Here is a 23,257-nt window from a genome sequence, read left to right as displayed (position 1 = left end):
CCTCGTTCGAGTTGCATTCTCTCCCTCTCGCTTCCTCCCCGCCCGTTCATTTGCGTCGCTGCTCGCCCGTCTCTCTTCATCTCCTCTTATCTCTCTCCGCTCCGCATCCTCGTCCACCCTCTCCGTTCCGCCACCTCTCTCTCTCTCTCTCTCTCTCTCTCTCTCTCTCCTCCTCCTCCTCGCTCTGACCGTCTCTCTGCCTCCGCCACTCCTCTCCCCCGCTCCTCCGCGCCTCCAGCTCTTTTTCCGACACGATCGCCTGCATCGGCCCGCCCGCTCCGCTCGCTTCAGCCACGGAGCCCGGCCGTGCAGCCTCGACGCATGCACCGCACGCCACGAATTCGAATTTTTGCTCAAAGGCCGGCTCAAAATCTCTCTCTCTCGCCTTTTCCCCGATTCGATCCCCTCCTCCCCCGAATCGAATTTCCCGTGCTCGAACGTGGACGAGCGTATTTCGGCGGATATTTATTACGCGCCCGGTTCGTTATTGCCGCGCACGTGTTCCGCGAGGAATCGCGATGCATGATATTTTTACGAGCATGAATAATTTATGCTCTAGCGTTGCGGAGATGTCGCAACAGTTGGCGATCGGTTTACCGCTTTTGTGCGCACCGATTACCCAACGGTGCGATATTATACGGCGCGTTACCGTATTCTCTTTTCTTCTTCTTTTTCCGTCTTCTCGGATCGAATTTTAGAAGCTGGAAAATGCTCCCCTCCTTCCCATTTCCATCGTAATTTTCCGCGAAATTTCAGGGAACTTTGCGTTCCCTTGTCAGCGAGGCGGGGAGTATCCCACAGGATGGAGTAACTGTAAGACAAATAAGGTAGTAATTATTTCCGCTACCAGGTACGCTTCCGTACGCGGACGCGGAGTCACGCGAACACGCGAGAAAAACAACAACACGAGCCGAGTCCGTCGCCCTCTTCTCGCTCGAATTCCAGAGCGCGAAATTTCTCGCCGATTAAATCTCGACCGATCGAGATTCGTGCGAGATTTACGCGTAAAAAGACGCGATGCATCCGGATCGATAAGTAGCGCTCCTTCGCTCGGAAAACGCATCGCCGAGGCAGGCGATCGACGACAGGCCTCGTTTCTTTCTCTTTTTCTTTTCTTTTTTTTTTTTTTTACGACAGTCGCGTCGTGCCAGCGCGACAACGGCTCAATTTTTCTTTCTCGAGGTTAGAGGGAGGGGAGGGATCCAACGGGCGAAATTTCAACGAAATTTCCCTTCCCTCCCCCCTCCCTTCCCTTCCGTTTTTCCAAGGGAAACGATATCACGGACACGGAGTCGACGCGGAGAAACAACCTCCCCGGTTAATTCTCTCGGTCCGCCAAGAAGAACCCAAGAACTCGCCGATTCGGGAGAGATAAAATCCTGCCACGGTATAAAATAAGCGGATGGGCCGCCTCTCCCTCTCCCTATCCCTCTCTCTCTCTCTCTCTCTCTCTCTCTCTCTCTCTCCCTCCCTCTTCCTCCCTCCGCCTCCGAGATGCACTTGGCTGCGAGCGGGGAGAACTAGCTGGACGCGGCGCTAATGCGCCTGCTAACCTTACTTTCGCATTGCTAGACTCAATTCATGCCAAGGCTGACTGGGTGCGTTGCCCTCCATTGCCCCTATACCGCCGTCATTGGTGGCCCCCTCTCGCCCGCCCCCTCCCACCCCGAGAGCCCTGGCGGTCGCCGTCGCCCGATGCCACGCCGCCCACCGACAGTTTCTTGCCCCCTTCGACCCCTTCCCCCCCACCCAGCCGACTGCTAGGCGACTTCGTCTTCGCCTGCAACGGCTGCAACGCCTGCACCAGCTCGCCGCCGGCTCCAGCCTCTCCTTCGGTTTTCGGCTTCCACCACCACCATCGCTATACAACTACTATTGCAACAACTACTACTACTACTACCACTACTACTACTATTACTACTACACTACTACACTACCACCATCTCTCCGCCTCGAGTTGCCGCGACTCTTCCAATCGCCTTAGACCTTAATCGGCTGCTTACGACCCAAGTGTCCCAATTTCTCTTTTCCCTCCGTCGTCGAGAGTTGCCGCGCTCGTTTCTTCTTGCCTCTTTCACGGCCTCTCTCAAGCTGCCCTCCTCTCCTCTCGTCGCTGGCTATTACCCGCCAGATAGACGAATAATAATCGGTATTTCGTTTCGGACGGAAAAAGTATTTGCCGGGAGGAGGGAGGAGGGAGGAGGGGGGGGGGTGGGTGGGTGGGAGGTAACGACTGATAGGCGAACCATCGTTCCCTCTTGGGACGGAAATAGAATTCGGCGGCGAGGCTATATTTCCGTTTTCGAGCTTCTTCAAACCGCGTATCGTTGTTATACGAATCTGCGAAATCTCGCGCGTCGCTGTTTTCGACTCTTCGGAGGAGATTCTCGAGAGACTCTCGAGTTCGCGGATCGACTTTCCTCGCCTCCCCCCCCCCGGAGGCGAACAACAGGCGTCGCCTCGTAAAACGAAGTTTTCATACGTCCGCTCCTACCTTCGTACCTCCTCGTACGAGACCGCAAGGAACCGAGAAATTTTCCGAACGCGATCGAACGTTGAGAGCGGATATCAAGAGAGAGAGAGAGAGAGAGAGAGAGTTGAACTCACTATTTCGAGCGAGATCTCGAGAACAGGCCCTGCCAAAACTATTTCGACTCGGCTCCGCCCGTAGAATCGCTGCCTATTATTAAAATCCTCGACGAGCGCGTTATAAACACCCCTCCCCCAAAAATAAAACTGTAACTGCAACGCAGCGATCCAAGTAGGAGCACGCGTCTCGTCCCGCGAGAGAGATTCTCTCCTCTCCATCGAAGAGGGAAAAAGAGAGGAGAACGGATCGATTTCTGACGGTTTTCGTTTCGTCACCCGATTTCGCGGCTAGAAATTCCGCGATAGGGTAAAGGATAAAGGGGGAAGAAACGAGGGGAGGGCGCGATCGCTGTCAGAAGAAGCACAGCCGTTGTATTTGCATTAGCTACGAGCACGTCGTCGAACGCAACGCTTATTTATAACTTTTTCATCCGGCGAGTTCTCTTATCTGGCGCCTTGCCATCGCTCCTCTCCCTCCTCCCCTTCCTCTCTCTCTCTCTCTCTCTCTCTCTCTCATTCACTCTGTTCGCCTCTCTCGTTGCAACTGCACAGCACGTTGATCACGGTAGCGACGCGCGTTCCTGGGCCCATCTTCGAGACGTTATTTTGCTTCGATAGACGCCGCGTTTTCGACGAGCGCGAGCAAAATATTCGAGGGAGCACGCGTTGTTGGAGGTCTCGAAATCTCATCTCGAGGGAGGAGGAGGGAGGGAGGGAGGGAGGAAGGAGTATATTATATATCCTTGGATAGTAGATTCCCCTCCCTCCTCTCCGACGTTTTGTGCCTCCGTGCCGAGTTGCAAAAAACCGAGAGAAGAAGCTTCGGCCGAAGTTGGCGATCCCCCAAAGATCGAAGGGGGAGGAGAGAGAGGAGAGAGAGAGAGAGAGAGAGATGGCCGTCGATCGTGGCTAATCGATTTTCGCGCCGTAACGAGCCGATTGGTATCAGCTGGCTCGATAAACTCGACAATGCGTGACAGGAGATCGCAAAGGCCACGACGTGTGACGCATCGTGCAATTTATGTTCCGCGCATGGGCCACATCGAACCACGTTCCTTATCACGATCGAGACTTCGTTACGTAACGAATTCTTCTCCGAATTCGACCACCGATCGATAATCGGTATAAGCCGTGTTTTAAGCAGTTTATAGATAACGCGACCGCGAGAAGAGAGAGAGAGAGAGAGAGAGAGAGAGAGAGAGAGAGAGAGTTGTAACACGCGAGAGAAACGGTCGGGTCGATGCACGAGCTCGAAGGATACAGCTTCACGATACAGCTCGTCGTCCTCCTCCCAGGGATTGTGGAACGAGGTGTACACAAGGTAGAGCGGTGCAAATTGGCGCGTGCATCGGCCCGAGTTGCGTTGCTCTCTTTCGAAAGAGTTGCAACCCGTTCCGTACACCTGTTTACTCAACCGGGCGCTCCCGCGTTGATACTAGAAGGATTCAATTGCGGATGATATTATTCCACGCGGACGAGGAATATCATCATCGATATTCCAACTTCTCTCGAAATCGTTCGCGACGCATTCGTGGCTCGTGGAATTTCTCGTCGCTGGCTCGTAATTTTTGCTAAAGTATACGCGACACACTTATTGTCACGCGTATCGTCAGGACGAAAGTCGTTAATGCCTTGCATCTTTCAAGGCACGCTCGAACGGTGGCCGTGAATCACGCGGAAAGTTATGCGGACCCGGTCAAAATTCTACACGCTTTGCCCATTGTTTGCCCGGTTGCAGCCGTAATTAAAATACATTCTATGCAAGTGTGTTGTTACGATACATTAAACGATACAACGGCGGTTTCGAGAGTCTTCACAAGTCTTGGCCCGTCTACCGTATCCATATATACACTCTCGCTCCTCGATCCTAGATCACTCTCCTCCCGATATCGTCATAGCTGAGCCTTCCTCGATTCCCGGTCCAAGTGGAAACCGATAAGTGCATCTGGTCGAGCTCTTTGTCCCTCCCGCCGATGTACCCGCCTAAAAATTTCATTTCGAGCATCCCGAGGCATAGAGTCCGGGATGTCCGTAACTCGATATCCATCCAACCCTCCTCGAGTTCGCTACCGTGTCCACCCTGGTAAAAAAAAAAAAAAAAAAAAAAGAAAAAAGAGAAGAAAGAAGAACATTTCACGAGACGAAAATGTCTCGCGATTCTGTCCGTGGCTCGATCGTTCGAGAATCGTCGATTCGAATTCTACGCCGTGTGTTATCCATCTCGAGAAAGGGGATTAAAAGAGACAGAGAGAAAGACGGAAAGAAGAAGTGGCGGTTCTCCTCGCGCCAATCCACCAACTTGGTCGATTCGACTGTCCATTCGTCCGTACATCTGTCCATCCGTATGTCCGGCCGACCACCCGTCCAACCGTTGGTCGGTTCGTCCGGTCCACTCGCGTTGCCTCGTCCGTGGGGTGGCTGACCTAACAGAAGGGGTCGTTGCACTTGGTTGGGCCCGCTTTCATCCCCTCTCCGCGTCCCCGGTTCCTCTGGTCAGCCTCGCGGACCTCCAACCATCCTCCTCTTCTCCTTTTCTTCTCTCCGTTTCCTTCTCCTCTCTCTCTCTCTCTCTCTCCCTCCCTCTCTCTCCCTCGCTACTCTTATCCTTCCTCGCTCTTTTTCTTCCTCGCTCCTTCTCCTCCTCCTCCTCCTCTTCTTCTTCTTCTTCTTCTTCTTCTTCTTCGGCCCGTTCTTCTTTCGTTTCTTCTTCCTCCACCTCTTCTTCTGCCGCTTCTTCGATCCTTCTCCTCCTCCTTCTCCTCCTCCTCTCCCTCGCTACGTACGTGCGTCGGCCAAACCTACTCAACCTACCCCGAACGTGGCCGGGGTCCAAAAGAAATTATAGTTATTTACCGTCGGCTCTTTCGGATAGTCGGTTATTTCGCGGTAGTTGTTCCCTCTCGTGTAGGCATAACTCGACTCGGGAACTCGGGAGAGACAACTTCTTTGCACGGACGCAGCACCGTGGCTGGGGGGATGAGAGTCACGAACAGGGCGACGAGGACGACGCGAAGGGATAGGCGAACGGGGGAGGGAGGGAGGAGCTGCTTGCTTTCCAGCACCTCCTTTCCTTCCTCCTTTTTGACATTTGGGATTCGCGATATATGAGTGTCGTATATTGGGATTCGTCGCCTATCCCGTCGCGCAATCTCTGCAAGGAAATTATGATTTCCTCCCTGATTTCTCCTAACCGTACTCTCCTCCCCCCCTACTCTTCCTCCCCACTCTTTCTCCTGGCAAACAGCGGCGACGATTAAAAAACCGGGGGGCCGAATTAGACCGAGCGAATATTGCGCGCAATTGTCGGCAAGCGGATAAAAAAAAGGGAAACGGTTGGTGCTACCTTAATGTCTGGCGCGATTCTTCGTCGAGGAGCAAGAAAGGGGAACGAATCGCGCGAGGGGGGAAGGATGGAGAAGGAGGGAGGAGATGCAACGACTTCTAGGCTCGGCTCTTCTTCTTCTTCTTCTTCTTCGGTTTCTTCCTTCTTCACGGTGTTTCGTGATCCGTGCCGTGGAGTCAATGCCTTCCCCCCCCCTCTCTCTCTCTCTCTCTCTCGGGAAGAGAGGAAAAAAAGGGGGCCCGAGGAAATCGCGCTGTCCACGATCCACGACGGTGGAAGCGTGCATGACGGAAATGCAAGCGGCGGCACGAAACCTGGCCAAAAGACAAAAACTTCTCCTCTCCGCAGAGGAGGAAGAGCGAAAGAACGAGAGAGGAACGAGAAAGAAATCTTCTTCTTGCTTCGAAACTCGGGAGGAAGGGAGGGGAATATCTGGAGGGGAGAGCGGTCAGGAGAAGGAAGAAGAGGAGAGATAGAGAGAGAGAGAGAGAGAGGGGAGAATGAATTTTGGCCGAGTACGGGCGCACGTTCACACCGTTCCGACTACGACCTAGCTAGCTAACTAACTCCTCTTCGTCCTCTTCGTGATTGTACACCTCTCCTCGTGTTTTATTGCGGCATCGGTCCACCATTTCTTTCGCGTGTCGAGAAACGAAGCAAGAAAAGAAGGACATACGTTTATTTATATACGTACGTACGATTTCGATTTAACGCTATTTAATCTCTTGTGGCCGGGCTGGAATCGGGAGTGGGGTGGAGAGGGGTCGGTATAATAAATTCTTTCTGTAGGCGGAAAATGGGAAACGGCGTTATCGATTCGCCATGCCGTGGCGAGGTTCGGCGTGTGCGAACTATCGGGCCACGTGAACTATCCGCTCGCTCAGATTTAGGTTTTTAGAGCGGAATGGCGCAGTCTGGTTATCGGGTGACGTAGCACCCACCGAGAGATAAGACACTCGGCTTGTTTGCCATGCGCTCGCGGACCGTTCCAGACTATGATAGAGATTAACTTATCTCGACTACGAAGCCACAAGCGAGTCTCTGTCCACTCGCCCCGGTACTATGTCAATATTATTTCAATGACCGGCGTCGTGCAAACAACCGGACGAAGCTTCGAAACTGCGGACTGTATTTCGTCTGTTTTACCTCTGTATTACCTCACGACGCCGTAGTAGTGACGGCTCCGAGAGATACACGAAATTAATCTTGGAGGGAGAAATTTATCTTCTATCCGCCTCTTGGATCAATTTTCCGAAAAAAAAAAAAAAAAAAAAAAGAGGAAAGGGAATTATCATAAAAGAGGAAAATTTCACAAAAATTTTACGGATGAAAACTTTGATCTTTTCTTCGTTTCGTTCGAATCTGTGTGAAACCCTCGAAAATCGAGATCGACGCATCGGTTTTTATTTCGATCGCTCGAGTGAGAGCTCGAGAGCGGATTAGGCCGAAATGAATCGGAGCCATTTGCATGCGCGCCATTTGGAATGCGAGATGGAGAGAGAGAGAGAGAGAGAGAGAGGTGGGGGGGGGGAGGAGAAGGGACGCAGGTATCGCGTCGAAATTTATTTTATTTCGCGTACGAAAGAAAATACGTAGGGAGGGAGAGAGGGATGAAATAATTTGTCCCTGTGAAAAATCGCAGGGGAAAATGGAGGGGAAAAGCGAGATAGCCCGACCGGTTAATAGGCCGGCCGTAATCGGAGTTTGAGGTTCGTTTCGAGAGGTGGTGGTCGCGACTCTCGTGAAACGGCCGCGCGTCCGCGTTCCTTTCGTCGTGAAACTTAAATTATTAATGCCGGTTGCTTTGGGCGCTCATGCAACATTTATAGGAGGCGGCGATTCGAGAAAACACCGGGGACGACGACGACGACGACGACGACGACGACGACGACGACGACGAGAGATTCGCCGATTCGCCACGGGCGAATTCGCTTGACCTTTATAATAAAAACGGCCCGAAAATAAATCTAGTAGCGGATTCAGCGAGCGCCGCTCATTATATTTAGCTTGACGATTATTCTCCGTTTTATTCCTTTCTTTTTTTTTTTTTTTTTTTTTTCCTCTCTTTTTCAACCGGGCCGGGAAGTTTCTCCGACGAATCTGCAACTTGCGGATTCGAGATCACTCTCTTTTCTCTTTTCTTCTTTTTTTTTTCCCCGCGAAAATCAACCTTTGTCTAATCTAAAGTCTATATTCTTCGTTCCTATACGTTGTTCGATATATACGTTGGACACAGAGCATTTCCCCCTCGAAGGGAGGAGGATTGGTTAGAAATCAATGCTCGATGAATAGTTTGTAATACAGTTTCGAGAACACTCGAACGACGAATATCAATATCTCTGCGTTGAACATTTACGAGTAGCACTCGTCGAGTAGCGACGCATGTCAAGGCGTGTAGTGTTCTTGAACAGAGATATTTCGCGCGGAATTACACCCGACGAAGCGAGACGTTTTCAAAGAGGGACGACACGACAGATTCGATTCGAAACAAACTTTTGCTTTGCAATCGCCGTCCCTTCCACCCTTTCTTTTCTCTCTCTCTCTCTCTCTCTCTCTCTCTTCTTCTTCTTTTTTATCTCCTCACGTCGAATGTAATCGAAGAAACTGTGTTATAACAACACGACGCGCGCTCTGATCTCGCTCCGTGTTGTCACGTGTGGATATCGTGTGTCCAAGCAAATCGTCCCCCCCCCCCCCTCCTCAGTGTTAATCGCGTGTTAATTGGAATCGTTATTCCTATTCGTCGTTTCCCATGATGGATGGATATCGCTCCGTTTCCCCCTTGCTCGCGATTTTTCGTTTCGTTGAATTTGTTTTCGATAAGGAAAATCGAAGAGGAAAATCGAAAGAAAAACGAGGAAGAAGGTAGAAAGAAGGAGAGGGGGAAAAATGCGGGCAAAGTATCGGGAATTACACAAGCTTACCGTCGACGTTTAATTAAACGCCTCTCGAGGTGGCGTGGCGGGCAACGTTTGAAAATTTAATTTAAAAACTCATTTGGACGAGACTCTGACGCAGCGATTCCCTTCAGATCAACGCAGATCCCCCCTCCCCCCTTATTCCTCTATTTTTCATTAGCTTCCGCGTAAATATCCCCGAGCGATCCCCCTCCGAATTCCTCTTCCTTACCTGCGATTCCCTTTCTCTTTACTAATTATTATTATATACACCCGTTGTCGCTGCCTCTCGATCGAGCTGCGGAGAAAAACTCGCGTTAATTTCAAAGCGTAAAGCGAAGGAAGCAAGGAAAGAAACGCCGAGGTTGTTAAAAAATTTCTTTACTCCACTTTACTTTACTTTCTAACAACAACTTTTTCTCCTCCAAGAAGAAGAAGAAGAAGAAGAAGAAGAAGAAAGTGGAACGATCACAAAGAGAGACGTCAAAAGACGATTGGACGATATTCGAGGGATTAACAAGGGTTTCCCCTTTAACGGAAATCGGGGATCCCATCCTTGGAGTTGGGATATAATAGCGTGGACAGCGCGAGAAGGCATGGCGGCCGAGCCATGTATCGCGGCGGGCCATCTTTCGCTCTTTGTCTCGGTGACCTCTCCAACGCAGATTGCTTTCGGGTATTGTACGAGAGAGAGAGAGAGAGAGAGAGAGGGAGGGAGGGAGGGAGACGCGGGGGCATAACACTCGCAATACCTGACCGTTTCTCCCGCTACCACTATTCCCAGTGTACACGTACTAACGGTATATACACGAGACGGCGCATAACGGGTGACTGGTTTACACCGATCAACAGGGAGGAGAGCCGACCTCCCTTCTCTCTCTCTCTCTTCTCCAAACGTTTCTATTCTAACGAGGCTTTTTTACTCTCGAGGGGGAGCGAAAATCGTGGGAGATTTTCGATACGTTGGTGAAAAATGGAGAAAAGAGTTAAGAGACGAGAAGTTGACGAAGTATAGAGGTGATGGCTTTAATTATTCATTCGACTGCTAAGTCTCTCTCTCTCTCTCTCTCTCTCTCGTAGGAGATTCGTTTGGAAATTTGATGGAACGTTAGAGTTTCCACGGAGGAGGAATAAAATGGATACGTGGAGCGATAGATGGTGTTGGTTGGCCGACGACAACTTTTGTCGACAAGTTTTGCGAGATAAAGCGTAGGTATCGTTGTTGTTACGGGGTCCAAAGTTAGAGATTCCGGGAGAGGACGGGTTCGAGGCGAGCATGATTTATACACGCGGAGCTGTACAAAAATAGCAGGAAACATCTCTTCGAAGAAGAAATGTTCGAGAGATGTTCTTTCAACCTGGTCGACGAGATCTTTGATCCTGGAATTTCCTGAAAGGGGCGGACATCCTTTTAGAGGATTTAGAGGATGCGCGATTTTCCTCCCTGAGAGATGACGTTTTCCTGTGTAAAGTAAAAGTTATTGGCACGACGAAAGGAAAAAATGCGTGGAAGGAAAGACGTGTTCGTTTCGCAATGTTCGCAACGTTCGTGGAATTTAGGTCGAAGCCGGTTGAACAATCAACGAGGAAAGTATTCCGTGTTCCTTCTTGCCACGAGTTCTCCTTCGAGTTCTGTGGCGAAATTGTTGCCCGTTCCGCGAAAACTGCGTGTTGGTATAACGAACGAACACGAACGAGGCGCGCGATTAGAAAATGGCTGTGTTGCCCTCGAAGAAAGAGGGGTCGACGACCGTTATTAGACGTCCTTCGCAACGCGGCCGAGAGAGAATTTTGGTCAAGTTCGAGCCAAGTGGCCTCGATCGCCGCGTTTCTAATTCGAACGCCGCCGACTTAGAACGAGAATAGAAACGGGTTATAAACGGGTTGGCTGCGTGCTGCGGAAAAGTCGGCCAAGATCAACGAAAGTGGGAGTGTCGAGTGGTGATTTCGTTGACCAAGCTTTCTTTCTTTCTCCCCCGATCACTCGAAATCTTTATCCTATCGAAAGCCGTGCACTTTCACGGACACGTTCGATCCCGAGAAAGAAAAAGCTCCTTTTTTTCACGGCTTTATTTTCGAAAGAACGTTGTTTACGACCATCAATCCTACGGACGATTCTTTTTTACGGACGAGAGAGAGAGAGAGAGAAGAGAGAGAGAGAGAGAATAATTGTTTTTAACGATACGGACAGGAATACGTCCGTTCGAGGCTTATCGAAACCGGTTATTGACGCGTGCTCGTCGAATAATGTTGCATATGGCCGGGTGGCAAAGCGACCCGGAGTTAAAAAAAAAAAAAAAAAAAAAAAAATTTGTTTTCATCGAGAGAATTTCACACGCCGCGAATATCGAAAATTCGCGCGTCCCGTGATTCGTGGCGTGTGAAAATTATTTCGATCATTCCGTTCCTCATTGCGGCCGCGACCAATTATCGACCGTGGATAATAGAAGGTTTGAGAAAGTTGAGGGGTGGAGGAGGGATCTAGATGCGCGGAGTGATTTTATTTTCGAGCGCGACGATAACCCCGCTACCCTTGTCGAAACGAATAATTATTATTCGTTCTCGCAATAATGGTAATGGGAACAACCTGGCACGCTATTTTCGTCCGTTTGTTTACCTCTTTATTTCTGACTGGAAACCGGTCGGTCGGCCGGACGTTTCTCCGCTTCTTTTAAAATTCAAAACCAGGCCCCGGCTCTCCGCGCTCTTTTGTTTCCTCCTCCCGCGTTCTATCTAGCCTCTCTCCCGCACCGTGTCCCGTATCATAACCGGATCTCGTAAATTTCCAAAAAAAAAAAAAAAAATTCGAGAGAGAGAGAGAGAGAGACGCGGAACCGGCGCGGAATCACAAAGGAAAAATGTCCCACTTAAAGATTATTAAACCCTCGAAATTCGCTCTGGTCTAACATCGATTTCGCCGTTGCGAAATTCTTTCGAGATTCTTTCTTTCCCCTCTCCTCGAGAAAATTTCGTGACCGGTTGTTGGATTCGGGGAGGGGAAGATTGGGTTGGATTAATTGATAGACGTTTATTATCAGCTCGTCGTTATTATTCGGTACCGTATTCGTCGAATCCACGATACGAATTCAACGATATTCAACGGGCGCCCCTTTTATCGTTCGGTGAAAAGAAATAGCGGGACACCGGTGGTGAATGCGCGAAAGAATGGATCTTCCATATTTCACCGAGGGAGAGAGAGAGAGAGAGAGAGAGAGAGAGAGAGGAGATGGCGAGGAACGAGAAACGTGACCGTGAGGTCGTGCTATCGATATCGGAGGAAAAGGATGAAAAGTGGCCGATCCTAGCTCTCCTCCTAGGGGAGGATTTATCGTGGTTCGTTGCATTATCGGTGCAGAATATTTGTTTAAGTGTCCTCCTCCTTGAAGAGAAGAAGAAAAGAACGCGGTGCAGGGCAAAGTTCTCTTCTTCGACAAATTGCATCAGATCTCCGTTTCTCAAGGCTGCCGCGAGCGAGCGGAGAATAAAAGAGGAGAAGGAGCGAAGGAATAACAGATCTTACAGTTTTATCTTTATCTAGTCGAAGAATCCAGTTGGCATTTAAGGTTGACCAGATTTGCAGCCGCTTAGGCGGTTGCTTAGACGGTTACGTAATGCTCGGAACCGGTGTCGGGGCAAGCGTTACGGCAATAGTTGCGCAACTAAGCCGGAATAATAAAGATCCTTGATCGTTCTAACGAGGCTAGCACCGAACCCGACCGTCTGCGACCCTACCATTAGAAAGCAAAAGTTAAGACTGCCGGCTCATTCTAGTCAATCAAGATTATTTCCTCCCGAGACGGCCTTGATTCTTTCTCTTCTTCTCTTTTTTTCTTTTTCTTTCTGCCGGTCTATTACCCATCGTACTGAACTATACTATACAACGAGGCTAGCGAATCTTGCGACAAACGACGACCACGAATTGAAAAACGTATTGAAATTATTTCGAAAGATTTTTTAACTAATTTAATCGAAACGATTACAACGCGTGCTCATGTGTTTATTACGCGATTGAAACGAGGGATTAGCCGTCGCTGCAATTTTTCAACCGGTTGCGTCAACTTTCGCAATTAATTTTCGCTGATAATTTGAAATTTCTTTCGTTTCGTTCGCTTTCGTTTATTAATATTAACGTACAATTTTAATTTCCAAAATTTCTTTCCATCGTTTTTTTTTTAAACCGATGTCGTTCCCTTTGCAAATACCACGTCGAAAAAATACGGAATTATTATTTAAATACGGATTTGTTGGACGTGTGCACGCTGCAACAAATTTTTTTCGCGTCCTCTAATCGAATTTGGAGGCTGTCCTCCAAAATAGTGTGACCGTCTGTAACCTCTAACGGTGTAGGTTAAAAAAACTAGTCGTTAAATAAAGATTCTTATCCTTGAGTGTCTAGCACGTTGCCACTAAGGAAGGGAGAGAGAGAGAGAGAGAGAGAGAGACTAGGCTCTCGCTTAACGTCTCGCTAATGTGATCGCGATAGACGCGATTCCTTATTCCCTTACCCGCGATATTCTAGAAATTTCTCCGCTTATTTCTCGCGAACAATGTCTCGAACAATTTATTCTCTCGACTTTTTCGCGGAAACTAGAAATTCTTGTCTCGCGAATATATCGCGTTTCGTTCGAGACGAAGCGCGGCAATAACTTTTTTTAAGCGGAGAAACCGAAAAAGATAGGCGAAACTTTGGGAAATCTGAAAATCGGAAAAATGATTTTATGGCGTGTATGCTGGTTATATCGTTTCTTCAATCTCACCTTCCTCTTCTAAAAATTTAATCGGGCAACGAGGGAAAATCAGCAAGGCGGTAAAATTCGCGCGTAATATTCAGAGATAGTTTAACGAAATTGCAATTTTTCGTTAATTTTTCGTTACTCCGAATCAACAAACACGAACGGTTAAAACCTAAAATTTCGTGATTTTCCCGTGATAAATCATCGCAAAATTGACGGGCAAAATCGTAAAATTAACCCGCAAATTGGTAGATTAAATTCGCTCGGAACCGTCTTCTCCGACGATATTTCCACGATAAATTGCAACGATCAACAAACCCGACACGAACCCGACGATAAACTCTTTTTTCCAAAACCGAAAAATCGACAATTTTCTACAATCGCTCCAAATCCACGCTCCTGTGATGATTGGATTAGATTAGATCCAACTAGAAGTAACAAGATTTACTTTACAACGCTTTATTTCGTTATTTAAAAATATTATCAATTCTTTCTTTTTTTGTTTTACTCCCCCGAGAGGGGAGCATGAAATCACATCGATCCATTCGAAATATTTGCCAAGCCTCGTAGCGTCGTCGCGGCCGTTAGGAGAGGAGAAATTCGAAAGTGGAATGATGAATCGGAGAGGTGGACGACGATCATGGTCAGACGCGCGGTCGGGTGGCCACGGCGGGTGGGTGGGGAGGGAGAGAGAGAGAGAGAGAGAGAGAGAGAGGCCGTGACGAGTCCTCTTCGTGGGCGTAAACGTAAACACTCGTCCGCAGACTAAGCAATCGAGGCGCGATGCGTCTAATCTTGCGGCCACTTGCACGGCCTCGTCTGCCTACGGCCGACTACCCGTAAACCGACTCGTTTATTGCACAGACCTCTCTAAACCTTTATCATCGGCCGCCGTTTCCGCGTTTCCAGGAAACCACCACGCTCTCTCTAGTAGTCGTCGCCAACCGCGATAACGTCGAGACCTCGCCTCGGATGAAAAGATAAAAATGAAAAGGGGAAGGAGGAAGAAAGAAAGGAAGGAAGGGTGGGGGGAGGGGAGAGGAAAGAAAAAAATTCCTATCCTCGACGAAATTCGTGCTTTCCTCGCCGTTTCGTGCCTTCGAGAACGGCGTTTTTCGTTACCTCGCCTCGCCGCCTCTCGTTCACCCGCGAGAAACGCGTTTCTATGTTTAGCGCGCAAATTCATGAGTCACCACCACCGCGAATGTGACTCAATCTATTTCCCCCTCCCGCCACCCAACCATTCCTCCCCCCCCTCCTTACCGCCCCCCCGGGTATCAATTGACTCATTGTTCGAAGCTATACTGTATCAAAGGTGGAAGAAATTAAACCACTTAAGCGGCGATTGAACGAAACCAGATCGGGTTCGATTCCGTAATAAAATCACTAGCTAGGCGTCCTCCCTTCCCCCTCCTCCTCGGATAAAAGTTTCTCGCGAAAACTTGTACTCTCCCTTCCCCTGTTGGGGAAGATTAGAATTGTTGTTTGGCCGAATTTCGAATCGTACGAACGTAACGCAATGTGAGAAATACAATAGATTGCGGACGGATTCAGCCGTCGTGGTATCGTCGTTAGGAAATTCCTAAATAAACGGGGGGGTGGGTAGGATACGGCACGTCGTTGGCACACCGTTCGCATACCGTTCGAAACGCTTGATCAGGCCAGTTGAGAAATTCCGTTTGATCCACTTTGGCTCAAACGGAGGTAAGTCGGTAAGTTTTGGTATCGCGCAACCTAACGACACGGGAAGGGAAGCGCGAAATGGACTTGGAAAATTGGCTGGGTAAACGAAATTCCTCGAATGATAATGATGGGGGGAGGAGAGAGAGAGAGAGAGAGAGAAAGAAACTCGCTCGTTGAAACAAATCGGATCCTTCGGAAAGGAACGCGTGTTGCGTAGGAAACTTGCTTCTTTTTTTCTTTAGATAGAAACTATCGATCGATCGATCGATCGATCGAAAACGCGCGATATTTTATTCTTTCTTCAACCGGATGAGACGAAACGCGCGCCATTAGATCGCGTCGCACACCGCTCGATTCCTTTCAACTCGGGATTGACTCAGCCCCGGTCTGGCTGTGCTAGTCACACACACACGACCTTCGCGTCGGTGTCACTAACCTATGCTATATACTGCGCAACTTGCCAAACCAGACCTCCGTTCTAATACGCCCGCAACGTATTACTTTTTCGAGGCCGCTCCGTCCATCCGTGACACGACTATGTTATTCCTAACGCATCGCCGCTTGCCCGACTTCCGCTTAGCACCGCTCGCACCCGGCTCACCTTGAACTAGCGCGCGTCGTAAGGCCAACCTTGAGACGCGTCTTAGAAATAATAAGGCAGTCTCCTACGAATAGAATCCTATGGAGAGAGTCGCGGGCCGAAAATATCGGCCGGTTAAATTCGAAGCGATGATTCCGCGCTGTGAGAATGAAAAAGAGAGGAAGGAGGGAAAATATTGTTATAAAAGTTTCCTCTCTAAGAAATCTCGTTTCTTTGAACAATGTTGTTTAAAAACTTGGAACGGTTCGAGTTCTTTGTCTCTCTCTCTCTCTCTCTCTCTGTCTCAGAGACGAGAAGTCGGAGAATCGAAATTACTGGAGGAGGGAATTTTTCGCGCGTCTATTTCGCGAAATTCCTCTTCTCGAAAAGTTTCTCACCGTAGGAGAGAAAGAGAGAGAAAGAGAGGAAAGAACAATTTCGAGAAGATAATCGAAAAACTCGACGAGAATATTCTTCGAATAGGTCCCGTCGACGTTGCGAATTTTTTTTTTTCGCCGAGAGAGCGGGAAGGAAAGAGTGTGTGAGAGAGAAAGAGAAAGAGAGAGAGAGAGAGAGAGGGGCCGCCCATTTGCAACGGACGTTAGTCCGTGGGGTCTGTGACCAGCGGTCAACGACGAGGATTAGACTCAAGGCCGAATTAGAGCGACAGCGTAACGTCCGTCTGTGACGTGTCGCTCGGATGAAAAACCGGCGGACTTTATCGCAATCGTGCGTTAAATGGAAGGCTCTGGAAACGGAATCTATTTTTGAGAGAGAGAGAGAGAGAGAGAGAGAGAAAGTTGGATCGCTCGCAGCCACGAATGAAAGGCGTGGCTGTATAAGAGAGATAATCTTTCGGATGGAATCGTGTTAAAGAGTAAAAGATTTCGCCGATGAATTAGCGTCGTTTCTTTTCTCTCTCTCTCTCTCTCTCTCTCTCTCTCTCTCTCTCCGTTCTTCTCCTTTTTACGCATCGAATATTTTATTTTTACCGGGCCGTTCGATTTCTTTTTTTATCGCCGTCCGACCAGCCGACCTACAGTCACCGCCACGATCTTGAGGCACGACGGCGATCGATGGATCGATCGATGGATCGATCGTCGGGCCTGGTTGCGTAACGAGAAACCGCAGGATTTCTGAATACTCGAAAGCACGCTGTTTACAGCCTACGCGATCGTGTTTATCGCGTGACTTCATTCACCCGTCGAATGCCTACCGTCCACTATTTTCATTCTTCGAACTGGCTTCGAGCTCTTGTTGTCGCGTCGCCTCGTGGTTGCACACGCGCGTGAAAACAACACGAAATAGCTTGGGTGGTCTTGGGCGGCTCGAGAGGGGAGGGGGGAAGAGGGAATTGAAAGAAGTGCAACGACAAAACGAGGTGCAACGTTTCAAACGCCTCGATTCCTCGGAACTCGAGGCGAGAAACAAAACGTCGCGAGTTTTGGAGGAGGAGTTCCTTTTTCCTCTTTTCTCTTCTTTCCCCCCCCCCCCCTCCTAGTCTTTGAATCGCGAATCGCGAATTTCGAAGATTTTCGATTCCGGATTCGAAGATGCTTTCGAAGATCTCTCGAGATCGAGAGAGATGGCTCGGTAGCAATTTCTCTCTGGCGGATAAATGGGGAGAGAGGGCGGGGGGAGAGAGAGAGAGAGAGAGAGAGAGAGAGAGAAATGGCGCGGACGAAAGAGAGGCGAGTTCGTCGAGAGATGGTAGGGTCTGGTCCGCTCGATTCGCGGCAAAAGGTGAAAGGCCTGGTATATAGGACACCGGCCGGCCAGAAACTCGTCTACGTGGTATCCTTTTCTTGACGGTACGTCTACAGGACGCGTTGGAAGGGGGAGGATCGCGAGGCGAGGGGATCGGGGGGAGATGTTAGCCGAACCTTTTACGGGGAAGGCGAACGACCATCGAGAAATCGGAACGCGAAATCGTTCGACTATCGTGTCGTTGTCCACTCCTCTCCACTCCTCCCCACTCTCCTCTCGGGAAAAAATCTCTAAACGACGAAATAAGTCGAGGATAAAAGATTGAAAAATTACGTCACCACCGCGAACGAAACGTGGGAAATCGATTCGAGGTAAAAGTAAAAACGAAACGAAAGGAAGCGCGAAGGGAGATGGAATTCGGAGTTCTCGACGTCGAATTGGTTTCCTCCGACCAGAGGAGAGGAATCGAATGGCTAGTTTGGCCGGATCGGTTTAGCATCCGTGCGAAAAAGATCGGCGATGATGGCCGTTACCGCAACGCCGGTGTCGCTACGCCGGTGTGAGCGATCTAACAGAAAAGGAACGGGAGAGACGCGCACCGTAGGAGCAATGCCCCTTGGGTCAGGGTCAGTACCCTTTGGCACAAGCCACTCGAACCACGCGCCTCAAAACTCGCGCCTGCACACGCGTGTGTATACACACCTGTGTGTATACACAACCATACCACGGTCTTTCGCCACCGATAACCGAACAATCCATCCTCCGACACTGAGAGAATTCGTTCGTTCGTTCGTTCGTTGCGCGCCGATTTTGCGGAAATCGAACGCGACGTTTCGTTCGCACACGCGCGCGTATACATGTGTGTACACATTGTTAGAACCAGCACGAACAAGCATCGGGTCTTGTTATGCAAACGTGAGCGCGCCTAGATTTCGATTCTCATTCCGTCGTAGAGGCAGACGCGATCTGAAATTGTAATCGTAACCTCGTCCTCCTCGTGCCTCGTTCGAATTACCGTTTTTCTTTTTCCTTTTTTTTTTTTTTTTTTTTTTACCATCGGATCCCTTCGACCGATGGTATCGAAAGAGAGGACGACGACCACCTTGGAACGGCCTACCTTGGCCGACCGGTCTAGGAATCTAGCGTGTCTAGACCGTGTCTAGCCGAGGCGAACGTGACTATCAACTTTTCTATCGTCGTTCGAGGTCGTAGTCCGCCCGTGTACGTAAATACGAGCGTGAAGGTATTTCGAGGTTTGTTCGCACTGGAAAAGATTCCTTCTTTCTTCCCCACCGAATCGCGGCGAGAGATTTCCCTCTCCCCTCGTAATTTGATCGGATCACGAGGAATTGCTGCTGCGATTTACCGGCCAATTTTGTAAAATCTGCGCGTCGACAATCGGATGGAATAAATCCATAGAACGTGTCCTCGCGGTTGCCGGAATCGATAACAATCGTTTGATCGTTCAATTAAATCGGAGACGAAGGAACGGCGGGCGTCGTGCCTTTGACACGTGAAATTTTATACGGCCGTATCGCCGTATAAATGTAATCACACGCGCCGCGCCGTCGCAGTATCGATCCGAATCAATCCCCGCGATGCGAAATCCATTTCGTTTCTCGCTCTTGAAAAAAAGGAAAAAACCTCGACCGCCTTTATACCCTTTTTTGCCTTTATCTTTCGCGCATAATTTTATTACCCCCTTGGACTCGATTATCCACCCCTGCTTTGATCGGTGGAAAGGAGGGGCCTGGTTCGCGGGGATCTCGACTCCGATAACCGATAGCAATTAGAAACGAAAAGCTAAGATTTTTCGAAACTACTGCGGCTACTGCTCCTCTCCTCCCCCCCATTATGGAGCCGTATAATCGCGTCGATCCCCCGAATTTCGGGCAATTAAGACGATACGTGCCCGCGCTTCGAACCCTGTCTCTCGTCGAGCTCTCGCCTCCTTCCAAGCCTCGGATCCATGAGAATGATGGGGAGAGATGGAGAGAACGTAATCGAGAAATCGTGTCGATAAAAAAATATTGCGAAAATTGTCGGATCATCTTCGTTGTTGTTCAACTAGGCGCTAAACTTTTCGTGCCGATCCATCGATTCTGATCCGGAGCGATCGTAACGAGGGATCACCTCCTGCCCGATCTTTGAACGAAATTCTCGTGAAACTCGTTAGGCCATGTTATTTTTTTCCACGAAAAAGCAAGGAAAATTTGTGACATCGTGGAAATTTAATGCAAGTTTGATTTGCGTTTCGATTTGAGTTTGGAATTATTCTGCGATCAATCGACGAAAAGATTGGACTTTTCAAAAGATGGAGCAATTTCGACGAAAAAAAGGAATGCTGTTGCTGCCTCTAAAGAGGCTCGAGCAACGAGGTTCGATCGACCAGCTGCGTTACATAGAAGAACACGCGTTGCGCGTTCCGTGAACCGGTATCGATACGTACAACATTCCAAGAGGAACGAATGGAGGGAGGAGAGATAAGAGTTTCCAGAAACGTGGAAAACTTACGTTGCAATAAAATTTTTATCGCAAACACGTTGGAACGAAGAGAGGAGAAGCGAAAAATATCGATCGATGCGCAATTGGATCGGGCAAGAGGAATTCCAGAATTGCGTCGTGGATGGTTTCGACTCGGGTGTCGGTGGTAATCGGGATAAAGGGGGTGGTTGAGAGGGGTCGGAAATAATTTCCCTCTCGATGTCGTCTGTTAAAAGGAGCCTCTTCGATCGGTGCCCCCCTCTAAATCAGCGACGATCATCGAGAGGCGAACCGATCTGAGAGAGGGTCGAGAACGAGGGGGGCTCGCGCGTTATCTCGAAACACGTCGTTCAAGAGACAAAAGAGCGCCCGAGATGCATTCACGATTTATCCATTTTGCGAGGAGGAGCCGCCCCCTCTTTGGAAAATTTCTAAAGAACGTGTCAACACTTTCTCCCCGTCCAAGTTTGATATTAAATTTTTATCGATGCGCCAGCTGCGCTTTTTGCACCTCTCTCTTCCTCTTCCTCCTCCTCCTCCTCCTCCTCCTCTCTCGTTGCGTAACATCAACGGGAGAAAGACGAAACGGGTTTCCTTCTCTCTCGACCGAGCCGAGACGTGACGAAAGACGTCCAAGTCGAAGTGAAAAATCCGTTGAACATAAACGAATATAAACGAAGATAAATTCGCATCTTCGTTTTCTCTCGAGGAGAGAGAGAGAGAGAGAGAGAGAGAGAGAGAGAGGAAGGAAAAGAATTTCTCGCGCCGATATCCGCCCTTTGAGGAAAGATTAAACGCGATAAACTCCACTCCTCCTCGGTTAGCTCGATGCTCGTCGATAACGCGACGTCGACGACGTTGGCTTCTCCAACGTCTCGCGTGCCTTCTGATATTTCATTCTCCGGTTATCTTGCTATCCTTATCGGACGTCGTACTTGCCGCGTCACCCAACGCCCATCACCGAGTTATCCTTGGCGAGCGCCACCTAACCTAGAATCGGATAGAAATAAAAGAGAGAGAAGGAGGGAGGGAGGGAGAAAGAACTCGTCGAAACTTGTTCCTTCTCCCATCGTTCTCGCCTCCGTGCACGAACGAGAGGGAGAAGGAAGGATAAATTTCTGGGATGGGACGAAACAAGAAGCGGAGGGAACAGCGGCTCCTTGACGGATAACCGCTCTTCCGTTATTCCGGAGATGATGCCGGCAATTGTGGCTCGCCGATAATCCGAGACTATGCGTGTGCATCCATCAACCTCGGGCCTGCCTAACAACCGCCTCGTAATCTTCTTCTCTCTGTCGTTGACCCACTTCTCTCTCTCTCTCTCTCTCTTTCTCTCGAAAGGAAAATCTTCGAGAAAAGAATCGTCCCGTTTGTTGTCGCGGTTTCTTTTTTTTTTTTTTCCTCTTCGAACGGATCGTTTGATCTCTCTCTCTCTCTCTCTCTGGAGCTGGAAATCTAACGCAAATTCTCTCAGGTTAAAAAGTTTTAATCGGTCCATGAATCTCACGAAACTTTGCGGCCCAACTCCCACACGATTACGTGTTCGTAGAAAACGCGAACTCGGCCGACCGGTTTTTGGTTGCTTCATACGTTTCACCGATATGTGTGTGCGAGTGCGTGCATGTGTGTGTGTGTGTATAACACATGCACGCACTCGTTTTGGGGGGGGAGGATCGAAAGAAGTCGATGCTTTTGGAATTATTGATAGAGTTATATATATATATATATATAGGGGAAGCGGATGTTTCAACATTCCTTTTTCTTTTCTCCCTGCATCTCGTTTCAGCTGGTAAACGGCCTCGATAGACCAAGGTACGTTTGCGAGACCGAAGTCATGGAGGAGGTGAACGTGGCCACCGCCACCCCCGTCGAGTACACGCCTCCTGGGAACACGAATAAAAATGCGAATGGGAACATCATCACCCTCACCCTAAAAAACAACCATCTTATCGTAGAGACGGAGGAGCGAGCGGTAAGTACCTCGACGACACACAGCCGTTCTTTATCTGGAAGGAAATAATTTTCTACGCGTTCACCCTCTGCTCTCGTCATCTCGTGATCAGCAGCTCCTTTCCACGATCGAATCCATCCGAGCAAGTCCGATTTATGGACGAGCTTTAAAGGATTTCTTCGTCTCGAAATTAAATTTGCAATTTCGTTTCGATAATTGGTTGCTTCTCGCAAGAGATCTCGCGAGATTGGATCGATATTTCTCGATCTTTCGAAACCACGAGATTCGGCTGGCCCCCCCTGTTTGACAGGGATAACAGGCTCGCAATTATCGGGAACTATCCCTGTAAGGTCGAAGGTTACCAGCCAATTTCGCCTCTATCGTCGTCCTACTTACGGGCTCAGACTTATCCCCCGTGGAACCTCATCTCGTCGGGGATTTCTCTCCCTTCTCTCCCTTCTCCTTTCCCCGAATTTCATCGAGGCGACGAAATTTTTGCAAAATAATCCGGAACAGGAGGAGGAGGAGGAGGAGGAGGAGGTCGTGGATAACAGGTTGACCTGTTGCGATTTAACTGTTCGCTTCGAGAGAAAAGAAGAAATTCTCCTCGAGAAATTTCCCCTCGCCTTCCCCTCGAGCTCTGGGTCGCACCACCCTTCTTTCACCCTCGACACGAGTTTCACGGAGGACGAGGCAAGCGCACGCCCTATAACAAGGAAAGGGAGGATCTCCTGAACGCCGTTAATCAAGGGTTGGATAAATGAAACGAGTTGGTCGGATCTCGAGAGAGAAACGCACAGCTCGGTGCACAATGCTCGGTGTTTCCGCCACCGATTAAGCGGATATCCGGTGGAAAGAATGGGGGAGGATTATGTCCACGATGAACCGGGTGGAAACCAACGGTTTCCAATGGAAGAATCTCGAGTTTGGAAACAGTAAGCTGATCTGGTGTGGCGAACGAGTTTCGGGTTGAAACTGGGGAAATGTCTATTGTCGCGCAAGAATCGATACGATACCAAATAACGATATCGGCTTTGCCCTCGACAAAGGTAGTAAAAGAGGAGAAAAGAGAGAGAGAGAGAGAGAAGAAACGGTAGGCAACGAGCCGCCAGCAAACGAATCTGACGGGCTGCTCGTTGTCGGTTATTTCAACGACGACAAGCGTCTTAGCGCGCTTCCTCTTTAAAGGAATGCAAAAAGCGCGCGATCCGCTTTGTTCCGGATAAGGGGTGGATGCTCGGCATGCTTGGACGTAATACTTGGCTCGTGGCCAAGCTGCGGTGTTCACCC

At 49.3% G+C, this 23,257-nt stretch overlaps 1 protein-coding gene across 2 annotated transcripts in view; it reads left to right on the top strand.

Moving 5' to 3' along the window:
- Positions 1 to 23,257, top strand: part of LOC100864269 (uncharacterized) — a 56,513-nt gene that overhangs the window by 25,765 nt on the left and 7,491 nt on the right. For both annotated transcript variants that reach the window (XM_086907842.1, XM_086907843.1), the window contains one exon: positions 21,803 to 21,988. In XM_086907842.1, the coding sequence (XP_086763968.1) occupies positions 21,803 to 21,988 (186 nt within the window). The remainder of the gene's footprint in view (positions 1 to 21,802; positions 21,989 to 23,257) is intronic.

This window comes from Apis florea, unplaced genomic scaffold (genome assembly GCF_048593485.1).
Source record: "Apis florea isolate Af1SG1 unplaced genomic scaffold, ASM4859348v1 contig_2989_pilon, whole genome shotgun sequence".
Taxonomy (NCBI): Eukaryota; Metazoa; Arthropoda; class Insecta; order Hymenoptera; family Apidae; genus Apis; species Apis florea.
This window is presented reverse-complemented; position numbering and strand designations above follow the sequence as displayed.